Here is a 12560-nt window from a genome sequence, read left to right as displayed (position 1 = left end):
CCCAGCTACAGGCCAGGAGGACAGTGAACACATCTAAAGGAAGGTAAAGCAAATGTGCACTAGGAATAAGCTGCTTGCTCAGTGTTGGAGTCCATTCCTGAGTTAGACAAGCACTGATGCTTCCCTGCTGTGCCAACTCTAAAAATAACTTAAAAAGAAAAAAAAAAGTCAGATTCTGGCACCTTCCATTGGCTCTGATTCCTAATTTCAGAGAAGTGGGAAAAAGGCTTTAATCCAAGATAGCAATATCTCTATTTAAAGGCCACATCTGTTCCAGTCCTGCCGTGCCCGCTGCAGACCCTGAGCAGCTGCTGCCGCTCCCCCAGGACTCCCCAGCCATGCAGGACCTGCTGCCAGGGTGGGATGGACAAAGCAGTTGCCCACACATCTTGATTTAGAGCTGAGGCACGGGCTGAGGTAGCAGCTAGCACCTGCCTGGCTGCAGGAGCAGTCCCAAGCCTGGGAGAAGTAAATTTCTCACTCTGTGGAGCAGCAGGGTAAAAGTCTGGAATATCCCCTCTGAATACTGCCTAAGGAGAGAGCAAGCCCAGATGTTTTCCCAGTCTCCTCTGCCAAAATTCCAATTTTTAGAGACTCCCAAGAGTGAGGACTAAACCTTGCATCAGCTTCTGCTGCATGTCAGCAGCATGAGACAACAAATCAATTACCAGACTCTGTGTAGAATCGCCAGTCCAAAAATCTCAACCCTTTAAAAAATTTCTTTAGCCACTGTTCTGTGTTGGCAGCAGACCACTCTCAAGGCCCCCCCACTTCATACATCTTTAGTAAATAAATAATTATTATTTTTATATGGTTGTTTTAGCTTGCAAACAGAAAAAAAGAGCCGATTAGGTCAGGTACAGAAAATATTAATAAAACTGTCTTCCAGGTACTCTGCTCATTTATAGCAAAAAGAGCAAGCAGGGAAAACAAACCCTATTCTGAAAGGGCCTGTGTAACTGCAGAGGCTGGTACCACGAAAAGGACAGAAGGGAAAGGAGAAGGGAGAAGAATATTTGAGTGATGAGGAAATGCTGTCACCACTTTACAATTAAAATACATTTCTGTGCTAGCAGAGAATTTTTATCGTCCTGATGGCCTAGGGGTATAAATAAGCCAAAATTGGTGAAGATTAAGGACATATTTTATTACGTCAATTGGTATCAGTTGCTGGGTGGCAGAGGAAAGAGACAACACAAATTCCTGAGGCATTCCAAGGGCAATTCTCCCTCCCTGATCCTGGCAGGACTTGTCTCTAACATTTCCCAGTGATCCAGGGATGGCAAAGCTCTGGCTCGCAGGCTACAGTACATGTATGAGACACAGCAAAACGAGGAGCAACAAAACTCCTTGTGAAACCTTGCTGTGACAATTAAGCTGCCACATTTCTGAAGTATTTTGCACATGCACACACACAGTTCGACATGTGTATGTACAGACTGTAATACTCACATATATACTTTTATATATTTTTTTAATAATATATATCTCAAACATTAGCAGATAGAAAGAATAAAAGTGAGGAAAACGGCTTGTCTGTTATGAAGTTAACATGAAACAGCAGCCTACAAGTCTGTCTTCAATTTCCAGCACTTCTTTGAACTCCAGCACATTTCACGTTTATGTTCCATTCCCATTTTCTGAGTCTCTCCTGTTATTCAAATCTTTTGTTTTGAAAGTGCAGCTTATGCCTACATTTCCTTCCACCGCCTTGCATTCTCAACAATCTTTTCTTTTACAAGTTCTTTTACAGTCAGCTAAAGAAATACTGGGTTTGATTGTGTAAAGCTCAGTTGAGGGAAGGAGCATTTTGATTCCCCTGGGCGCAAAGCCAATAAAAGCTTTTGAACAATGCTGCACAGGACTGGAAAAAATTGGTTACTAAACTTGCACTTCCCTTTGCAGGCTGCTTGGCTCAGGCAGAGTGATTCTGCTGTGAGTTCGTGCCATTTGCTGTTTCCCTTCCTGGCCCTGCCCCAGTGGCACCTCGCAGCCCCCGCCAGCCCCACGCCTGCAGAAACGCGCCCGGAGCCTCCAAGTTTGCTGGCTCAGAACATGCAGGGAGCATCCCAGTGTCCACACCTCATGCACAGCAGGTTTTTGGGGGGGTTTTACAGTCCCTCTGGGCCCAAGCACCTGCGTGTCTGCAGCCCAGAGGGGCTGAGCAGGAGGAGAGCACATAGGAGGATGTGCTGCCCAGCCACCAGCGTCACCACGCTGAGGTCCAGCCTCAGCCCACCCAAACGCAGGCATCCAACAAGGGCCCTGAAGTTACAAACCACACAATCCTCAAGCTCTCCTGCAGCCTCTCACGAGTGACCATTTACATTTAGGAACATGGTTTAGTGGCAGACTTGGCAGTGCTGGGTTAGTGGTCAGACTCAATGATCTTTAAATGTCTTTTCCAACCTTAATGGTTCTGTGACTTAATAATCTCCCCACAGTGACAATCGGGAGATGAGCTGAAGGACTGGAGGCACATGCCTGTCCCCAGAACCCTGCAGCAGGTCATACAGGCAGCTCAGACCAGAGAATGGGGCTGGAGCTCACCCAGCTCCATAGACTACAGACTACAGAAGGTGAGCTGAATGTTTCAACAAGAAAAACATTATCAACCGGTGTTTTTCCCCCCTTTTTTATTAAAAACACTGAAGATACTAGAAAAATATTTCCTTCCTTCCTTCCTTTTGGTTCCGGGCTTCCTTTTGTTGCTCTATCCAACATGCAACAGAAGCCAATATTCCTCTCTTGCCTAATGAATGTCACTTTTTTTTTTTTTTAGGTTTTACAGCAGGTATTTAATGCTTTACACAACAGTAGATGAGAGTTTCCTAGTTTTCCAGAGAAAGCAAGTAGTTGGTTCTGAGCCCCAGGGCTTTTAGCATGATATGGATCTGAGAGTCATAACTTCCTGCAAAGAACAGCCAAGTGAAGGTCATTTTTATGTGTGTTCAGGATTTGCATTATTTTAATTTTCCTTTCCACATAATCTCTGTTGGAGAATGGCCCCTAAGGAGCATATCATGACAACAGTTCCTGGTGTAAGATCTAGAAACAGTCCAGCATTCTTACATTTACTCTTGCTATACAATTTACTGTACCTTTTCTTCAGAGGAGACTGTGAGCTTGTCACTTGATATTAAACTGCAAACCTGGTCCAGACTAAGGCTAAGAAATTCTTCTCCTAGCATCACCTCAGGGAAGTGCTGCTCTGTTCAACAAATGAAAAGGGGGAACAGAAAATTATAATGAAATCCATGTTTTCAGTCAGTGGAAGGACCATTCAGAGAACAGCTCTTGGCACAGCTCTGAGCACCCAAAACAGACCCACAGCAGCTGAGAGTGGAACATGGACAGAAAACAGCCTCAGAGCAGGAAAAAGAAACCTGACGTTATTTCAAGCAGCACCAGCCCCATTAAATACTCTCATAAATGATACTAAACTTTCTGAAAAGTCACTGAGAATATTCCAGTGACAAATAGTTAGAAGTGCCAATTGAGACAAGGGCCAATGTCCAAAGTAGTAAATGCCACCTCAGCACCCACCTTCCCAGTAGTTTTTCCCTTTCCACTTAAGCCTGTAATTGTACAAACTTCTATTTCTCCCTTTTTTTGCCTCCAGATCCCTCCATACTGTAACTCTGGGAGCTGCTTGAAAACAAAAAGCACATCTCTGGATATGACCCCAAACTGGAAGAATTATGACTGAACATCATCAAATCTGTCAAGCTTTATATCTAGCCAAAAGGCCCACAAAGTAATCACTTCCTAAAAAATAATTTCTAGGTCAAATATGTCATTAGCCAGTTGCAGCAGTTTTAGTTTTGCAAGAATTTCTTACATATACTGCCAATTTAATCTCACCTGTCATTTGCTAAGTCCCATTTATCTTTGGCTGAATTACAGAAACATGAATCTCAGACGCTTTATCTGAGGCAGCTTCTTTCAAGTTCTAATTCTGTAGCTTTGAGAAGCTCAGACTCCTGTATCAAAAGAGCTCTCTCTGCAGCAAGATCTGCCTCGAGTTCTTCCATCTGCAGTGCTTTGCCTGACAAAAAGCAGCACCACAGGTACGTGAGCTGGTGTAATTTCCAGAGAGATTTTTGGAGCCCCTGAACAGCCCCTCACCAAAGCTGTTGCTGCAGAGCTGGACTCTGGACTTGGACTCCCCAGTGACAGACCCTCCTTGCTCTAGTAAGGACCAAAACTCCACAGCTAAGCCAAAAGCTCTGATTAAAAATAGCAGCATGTGGATAAGGTTTAATACTATGTTATGCTGGAAATATATATATGATCTAATGAACTCTTTTGGCCTTAAATACTTAAGAGGCAGGAAATACTCCCTACACAATAAGCTGGATGCACTCTGACTTCTGGGCAAAATCTCATTTTCATTCATTCTGGACTTGCATCTGGCAGCAGAAAGGTATTTGATCTCTCATTACTAGTTGGAAGCAAGGACGAATATTTACTGATTTTAATAAAGGATCTGGTGCCTGCATCAAGGAGGCTCCTAAGTTATCCATTGGCCAGAACTCAGCATTTCTCAAGTAACTGAGCTCATGCACGCATGGATTCTTGAGCTTGGGGACTTCTGTCTTGGTTTAAGGCTGTTACATAAACAACATAGTGAAAAGAATTTTAACGGCATTTTTATTAATGGAGTTCCATTAACATTACATGGGCTGCTGTACTAACTGGGACTTACGAAGGCCTATAAAACAACAAAGCAGACCTTCTAATTGCCAAACAACCAAATAAATATATAGTGAATGCTCTGCTAGTTGGGTTAAAGATTAAACAGGCCTGGAAACAAGGATAATGAGATATTACAAGCAAGCTTTTATACAATTAACCATTCCTTCCAGGGTATCTTTTTCTCCAGGGGATAATACAGCCAGAGCAGCTGAAAAGGTTTTAGTTTTATTTGCTTGAGAATAGGGGAGGACTCAGTGGATACATTTCTATTCCACTGAGCCTACTTATGGTCCAATTAAGGATAAAACTGTTAAAAAGGAAAAAAGCTGCAGGACAGAGCAGGTGCTCTGGGAGACAGCAGGTGTGTGTTTCCCTATACAAATTATCAGAAAACAGAAAAACCAACTGGGAGAAAACTATCAGCTTCTCCCAAGCAGAGGTCAAGGGAAACTCTGCTGGAGGAGCCTGGAAAGTGCTGGGGAATTCAGAGCTTGGGACTGGCTGAAAAAGCTTTACATTTACGATGTAGAGGAGAAGTGCTGAAAGCCATTGCTTGCACCTACTTATGGCAACCAAACACATTCACTCCCAAGGAAGCATGAGCCTATCCTCCCTTGGGTAAGGGGCCATTGCTGCACAGATTAGAGCCTCAGACTAATGGCAATTTTAGCTGAGTGTTCCAACTCCCACCCACAGGATTTAATTTTGCCCAGTGTCATTTACTCCCACCACGGAAATGCCCAGCAGTGCCTACTGCCATGCCAGGGCAGGACCCACGGTGGGGACACCAGCACACCAACACTGAGCTGATGAACAGGCACACTGAGGATCACACTCAGGAACTGTTCTGTGGGCTGAGATCCAGAGGATCAGGCTTTTTACCTCCTAAGGTGCTCCGCTGCAACCAAACCACATTTCACAACTCACAGCCTAGAACCCGATAAAGAATTCCCTTCCTGTTCTAACACCAGAAGTCTGAAGAGGCCACCCAGGAGGTGCTGTACCTGGAGGCAGGGTCAGCTCACACCCAGACCCCCTCCCCTCACCTGCGTAGGCGTTGGCCTGCTGCAGCAGCTCGGTGCAGGCGTGCACGTCGGCAAAAGCGCGGATGCCAAGGCAGTTCGTGGGATGCAGCTGGGACTGAAGGAAGTCACAGCAGTTTTTCCTAACATCCATCAGTTGCAATAAACTAGCAGCTGGCAACAAAACCTGCAAAGGCACAAGAGGGGAATGAAAGCGAGCAACAAGGAGAGATTCACGGCTTGCACAAATTGGAGGCAGCTCCCTTTCAGACAGGGACACATCCCTGTGGGGTTATGAGAAGGAGGGTTCAACTCTTAGCTCTACACACATGCAGAAGATCCCTTTTCATGCTTGGAGACATGAAAATGGCTATCCTACACTGGGCTGTAAGCGGAACTCTTCTCACAGCTTCTTCCCACAAGACCTCAAGGCAAAGTGAGGACAAGGTAGAAGCAATCACAGATGCTCCTGAATTTCTGGCTTTGCTGCAGGTAGGTCCTGCACACAGATTTTGGGGTTTTTTTCTTTCCCAAAGGGCTTTATATTATTTATAAGCATTGCCAGCAGATTCAAAGCCCATAGCAGTCCAGCATTCCTCAAAACCCTGGACTTTGCTATTTCCAACAAAACCTTATTGGCTTGTGAGGAAGGTGCCCGAACAGTCATGTAAGAGAGGGGGTTCCCAGAAGATCAAGCAGATTTTGGCTCTTGGGAAAGACAGGTCCAACTATTCAAATCAGCAGCTCTTAAAATGCTGGGGACAGTTGTGGATCTTGGCTGCATCTGAAAATGAGGTACTGCTTTGTACCTCCAAAACTAAGCACAGGAAAGGGAGACAGAAACGGATGATGAATGTGACATCTGCTGGAATAAAACACCTTTGAGGCCAGTGAGAAGGACAGGAACTAGAAAACAAAGTCCATCAGGATATTACAGCCCGTGACATCAGCTACTTCCTTTCCTATGTCCAACAGCAACTGCAGACGTGTCTTTTTCCAGCTCTTTTGTAGCTCTGGCTGCCTCACACATGTCCTTCCAACTGGGCATCTGTGCTCACCATCTGAGCACACATTTCCGGAAAATTATTGCCAACTCAAAAAATAAAAAAAAGCAGCTGTTAAACAAAACAAATAGGTTAACAGCATTCACCTCCCTGGATCCCAATGGCAGCAAAGGGATAAAGATGTTCCCTCCTGGTTCCTGCCACCACAGTCCCATGCCACACCAGGGCAGGACACTCACAACCTGCTCCAGGTCCTTTAGCAATTGCTGTGTTCCAGCCCAGCTGTACAGTGGCTGACTGCTGCCAAGCAGCCACCCCAACAGGCAACAATAAAAAGAAAAGTCAATTAACCCAGGAGCCTGTTTTAGCCCAAGCCTCTCGATGCCAGGAGCAGATTAGTTTGTGGATTTGATTAAGTCAAGATAGCAATGCTCTAGGATCTTGAAATCTAGCCATGAACAGCTTTCTTTCTAGCTGAACCGTTTCTGAACACCTGAGCTATATAAGGGTTTTGGGGAGCCAAGTCAGACTCTGTGCAAACCATCTCTGGCCATAGACCAGCCAGAGCCTCCTCTGTGCACCCCCATCCATCCAGGATGCATGCCTGCCAGTCCAGGTGGGCTGCTTACCGCTGGGGTCTGGGATGTTGCCTCCAGACCAAAAGGAGCTCACTACCATCACCACATGCACCAGCCCCTGGACAAACCAGTGCTGCTGCTATGGCCTGGGATGGATTGAGAAGTAGTGCAGAAGAAGCCTTACACCAGCCTTCAGGAAAGGGGCATTATCACACAACACTTCTCAGAAATAGGATATAAAAAACCTATAAAGAGATGAGAGGATTTTCTTTTTCTTATTTCCCAGCTGAACGTCTCAACACTCATCTTGTTTTTACCAGGGAAGGTGAAAAGCAAGCAAAGGATTTCCGTGAGAACAAAGTCTGTTTCCTTTAGAAATAACAAGAGGAAATGCCCTGCCTAAACATGCAGCAGGACTAAACTGCAACCCCATTAATATCCAGGCAAGTTACTCACATGGGTCTGGATTTGGCTCTTAATATTTGAACTCCAACAGCCGCGAACAATTTAGTGAGAGCTGCCTTCTCTCGCAGATCCACCTCCAGATCAAAACCCACACATTTTTTGAATCTATGTCAAAACCATCTGCTATTACTACTGAGACTGACTGCTTTGCTTAATTTATGTCCAGAACCTCATCTATGGGGTGTGTGTCTAGATATATATACATATACATATGAGAACTAGTTCACCAGCTGTGCTCTGCAGACTCCACACAAATTTCAAGTTTTACACAACATTGCCTGTGCAATGACTTCTATAGACCTTTGATGTCTCTAAACTAGAAAACTCTTTCAGCCAAAAGTGCTGTGTATATATAAGGTTCATTCATTAACACTGGACTGCAGAGGCTGGGGTTAATTCCCTGCTGTGACAGAGCCCTACAGGTAGCCTTGGCCAAAAGTTAACTTACATCATTCCTGCTCTGCAAAACTGGGAAAGGAACATTTCCCCTAGGCAGGGGATATATTAAAGCTCATAAGCAGCTTTGACAATTTGGTCAAATTGGAAGCCAAATAAAAGTCCTGGCTGTAAGCCTCAGCTGCACATCCAGGGCCACAGCTGGGACTGCACATCTGCCCAAACAGGGACACAGCTCCCAAGCACCTGCCCAGGGGAACCCGTGACCAGAGAAACAAATGGATGTTGTGTTTGCAAGGCAGGTAAAATACTCAGTTTTAAACAAGCTGCTCCAAACAGCACAGTGGAGATAGAACTACATTAGTGTAATGTGGCTTTTGAGTGCAAGGGTGGCAATTAGGCTTCATTACACCCCAGCTGCCCCTGGGCAGCACACGGGCTGAACAACAGTACTTCCCTTAAATGCTCCACCGGAGGTGAAATAGCCCAGACAGAGGAAGGTGTGAGAGCATCAGGCCTTGCACCTACTGTAGCTGCAGCTTTTGGACTGAACAGGGAGAAGAGAGACAGACTGACCCATTTATAAACCCTTTATCATCAAAATTGCACTTGCCAGGGAACTCTCTTTCCTTGCTGTGAACTCCTAAGTGCACAGGGAAAGCTGAGGTGCAGAAGCACTTCTGAAACAGAAATATTGCAGCTCCTAGCAAAGCTCTTTTCCTCTTTTCTTGAGACATTTTTTATGACAGTTACTATGCCTGCAAAGCTGACAGGTTCGATATCTACTTCCTCCAGACAGCTGATTTCAGATTTTGCTCTCTGTGTATGAGCCATATCTCAAACTGTGGCAGTACACAAAGGACACCTCACACATGTGGCCCGTGGCACATATTCCTAACAACTTAATTGTGAAATCAGGTTAATCAGGACTTTTTCCAGGGAATCATTACAACCTGAATGATAATGACTCTCTTAATTGAGAGGGCAATTCTCAGGCTGCATGCCAGTAATGAAATGTCATAGGTAAAGCTGGTTGGGACACACCAAGGAGGGACTGTATTCACTGTTTAGAGCCAGAGGTCCAGGTTTTCCCAGGACTTCCTAGGACAGGGAGGGGTCTGCTCCCACATCTCTTCACTCAGCTCTGCTCAAGGACACCATGCAGAGCTTCTCCACCACTGAGCTGGCAGGTCTGACATGAAAGTTGGAAAGCAGGCAGTAATGTAATCACTTCAGCTGCAAAATCAAAACCTAATTGAAAAATTCAGGTAATTGACATGTTAAAAGCACCAGCTACTCCACATATGTAGGGAGCAGCAGGCCCTGTGCTCTGATGTGTGTTTATGATTTCCACTGAGATTAACCCAGGAACCCGAGCATCTGTGGAGTTCCTCGAGACACTCACTTTAGTTTTCCTTCCTTTTACAGAAACTGCATGACACAATTTCCTTCTAAATAAATGTATAAAGCTCCACCTTCAAATGAATGTGGTCTTTATACAATGCATATCAAAATTCACACCCAACCTCAATGTGGGATGCAACAGAGGAGGAACAACAGAAGGCAGCAGGTGCAGAAGTCCCAGGTTGGGTTTCCTGAAACTACAACATGACTGCAATAAAGATAGAAATTCTGTCTCTGCTCCATGCCTTCCATACAAGTGGGAGACAATCCCAAATGCACGTTCACAGGTAAAACTTCTCTCTCATCCATCATCCTGAGCCCTCCTACTGCTGCACCAACACTGCCTTGAAACCCCACTCTAAGCATGAAGGATAAAGCAGGATTGCATTTGTTGGGGTAATTTCTCACCCATGTGCCCCAGCAGGGTTAGAAGATAGTATTCCCTCTACATAGGTTCATGATAAGCTGAAAAGCCCGTTTGTCTTCACATTTGGGACATAATCTTGAGAAGGAACTGGATGAGCACCCCCAGGAACTCGAAACACAGATGATGACTGGAACTGACTGTACAGGCTTGGCCCCTTGTATATGTCTTTCTTTACATAAAAAAAAAAAAAAAAAAAAAAAAAAAAAGACACTGTGTTATTTCATTGCACAATCAGCTACAGAAATACGTGCTGAGAAAAGGAGTCTCACTTCCTGAGCCCATACCAGGGCTATAAAAGCAGAAAAAAAACCTTTCTATTAGAAAAGAAACAACAAAAGTTGTTAAAAGGCTTCTTGTTGTGAAGGGCTGGGCACTGGTCAGCATTCAAACACACTTAGGAACATTCATTCTGCTCTCCATGATACCTTTGCTTTTCATCTTTTTCTCATTTCTATCCTGCTCTCATCTTATTTTTCTCACTGACAAGACAGTGTCTTTTCATTTATTCACAAGTTTTGATACCTTGGCTGCATCTGCTCAGTTGATGTCATTGAGCAACCTTTTTTTTTTTCTTCTCCTAATTTCTACAATGACATTACGTGGCACCTGTACCCAAAAATTGCTTCTTCCAGCTACTGGGAAAGTCTGAAGAACTCCTTTAAAAAAGCACCATTGCCCAGCTAGAGAATCAGAACATATGACAAGGAAATAGGAGAGCCCAGGAGATACCTGCTGGGAAAAGAGAAAGTCTCACTGTGCTCAAGCAGGGCTGCAAAGGAACATTGCTGAAACAGCACACACAGGCACTACTGAGGTGTCCCTCCAGATGGGTGCATGGATGGATGGATGGATGCATGGATGGATGGATGGATGCATGGATGCATAGATGCATGGATGGATGCATGGATGCATGGATGCATGGATGGATGGATGGATGCATGGATGACCCAAAGCCATGCAGCAGGACAACGTGGTGATGTAAGGGACCAAACCTGCTCACTTCTTTCTAACACTGACACTGCTAATTCAGACAAGAGACTCCAAGGCGCTTATTTTTGTTGTTGTTTTTAGCCTTCAGTTCATGTGAAACTTTCCAACAAATCACAGAATATTCACTTCTGTAACCTTTTCTTCTTGTGGCTGGAGGTGAATATTAACCTGTTTATGGCATTTTGTTCAGAGTAAAATACCCAGAGACAGGATGGAAATTTCTCTTTCTATTGGTTTCATAACACAATTATATCAAATTCCATAAAACATTTTCAGCATGAACACTTTAAACATGTAATAAAATTTAAACTAGTCAGTTAATCTTGCAGTAGATCAGCTTCATTTCTTAGCTCCTATGAATTAATTTACCCCTAGCCTGAAGAGTTAATCACAGAGTGGATATTGAAATAAGTGCTGCAGTAAAAGGACCTACTTTACTAGATTGAGAAAAAAACACTTAGTAATCAAAACTTACATTTTTTTATCTTGCTGACTGAAAGATGAAAGCCAAGAATGTTCTACTTTAGCTCCCTGTAATCCCTGGGCCACCGAAGGCAGGCTTTGGTTATGCTTTACTAAAAAAGACGGCTGTCTAGGTGCTCAGGAAAGGCAACACCTGGACTTTGCACCGACTTTCTGGGCAGGACAGAGCTGCCTCTCCAGCTCCCACAGCACTGCTTACACCCAGCTGGAGCACCAAAACATTCCCCTGGGAACGCAGCCAAGGTCACTGCCCAAGCCCCGTGCAAGGCAGGCTCAGCACAGGGGATCTCTGCACATCCCACGTGCCAGGTGGGAGCTTCTGGAGCACCCAAGGGCCAGCAGCGTGCAAGGAAAGCACACCTTGCACAAAGCACCGGGATACAGCCTCCGTATTTCCCACAGAAACAGGGACCAGCCTGAAAGCCTGGAAATGTCGTTTCTCCTCCAGCAACGGGAGATCCCAGAGGCGCAAGGAGCTCCAGCCCAGTCCCCCAGTGGGGATGCTGGGTCAGCTCCTGGTGGCCCTGATGTGGTCACACAGCAGACAGCCAGGCCAAGCTGCCCGGGGCTGGGTTTGAGTCTCAGCTCCTCTGCCATAACGGCACCTTGAAGGTCTCCTCACCGATGCCTCTCAGCCTCACACCAGGCCCCACACTCCTACCAGTGTGACACCTTCCAGGCTGAGAGCACACCAAACATTTGTGAAACCAGAGGGCAAAGGGGCAAGAAAAGGCCTCCACAGATTTAGGCCATGAAGGATAGCAAAGGATCGGACAGCAAAGGGGGCCTAGCCCAGGGGTTTGTCCAAGCTCCTGGGGGAAGAGCAACAGGCCAGCAAGAACCTGCACTCTGCCTGAGGGATCAGAGCAGAAGAGCTCACAGCAAGAACCTCATTTCAAGCAGCACCAGTCTGATTTTGCCATGTTAATTAGGTCAACAAAACTCTCTGCAGCATCACTGACAGACTTGCTCCCCTGGCAATGTCCAAGTCAAAGCGAGGGAGACAACAGGCTCAAACTGCCACTTGCAAACAAGAACAGAGGCCAGCTGAAAAGTACATCCACACACAAGCTCTCAGCATCCCTCCCAGACA

The 12560-nt window shown here is 45.3% G+C and overlaps 1 protein-coding gene across 3 annotated transcripts in view; it reads right to left on the bottom strand.

Annotated features, from left to right (window-relative positions):
* The window catches only part of KLHL3 (kelch like family member 3), a 44007-nt gene that overhangs the window by 14562 nt on the left and 16885 nt on the right, over positions 1–12560 (bottom strand). For all 3 annotated transcript variants that reach the window (XM_040078649.2, XM_040078650.2, XM_040078651.2), the window contains exons 5-6: positions 5745–5907; positions 3102–3211 (exon numbers count right to left, since the gene is read on the bottom strand). In XM_040078649.2, the coding sequence (XP_039934583.1) occupies positions 3102–3211; positions 5745–5907 (273 nt within the window). The remainder of the gene's footprint in view (positions 1–3101; positions 3212–5744; positions 5908–12560) is intronic.

This window comes from Hirundo rustica, chromosome 14, assembly GCF_015227805.2.
Source record: "Hirundo rustica isolate bHirRus1 chromosome 14, bHirRus1.pri.v3, whole genome shotgun sequence".
Classification (NCBI taxonomy): domain Eukaryota; kingdom Metazoa; phylum Chordata; class Aves; order Passeriformes; family Hirundinidae; genus Hirundo; species Hirundo rustica.
This window is presented reverse-complemented; position numbering and strand designations above follow the sequence as displayed.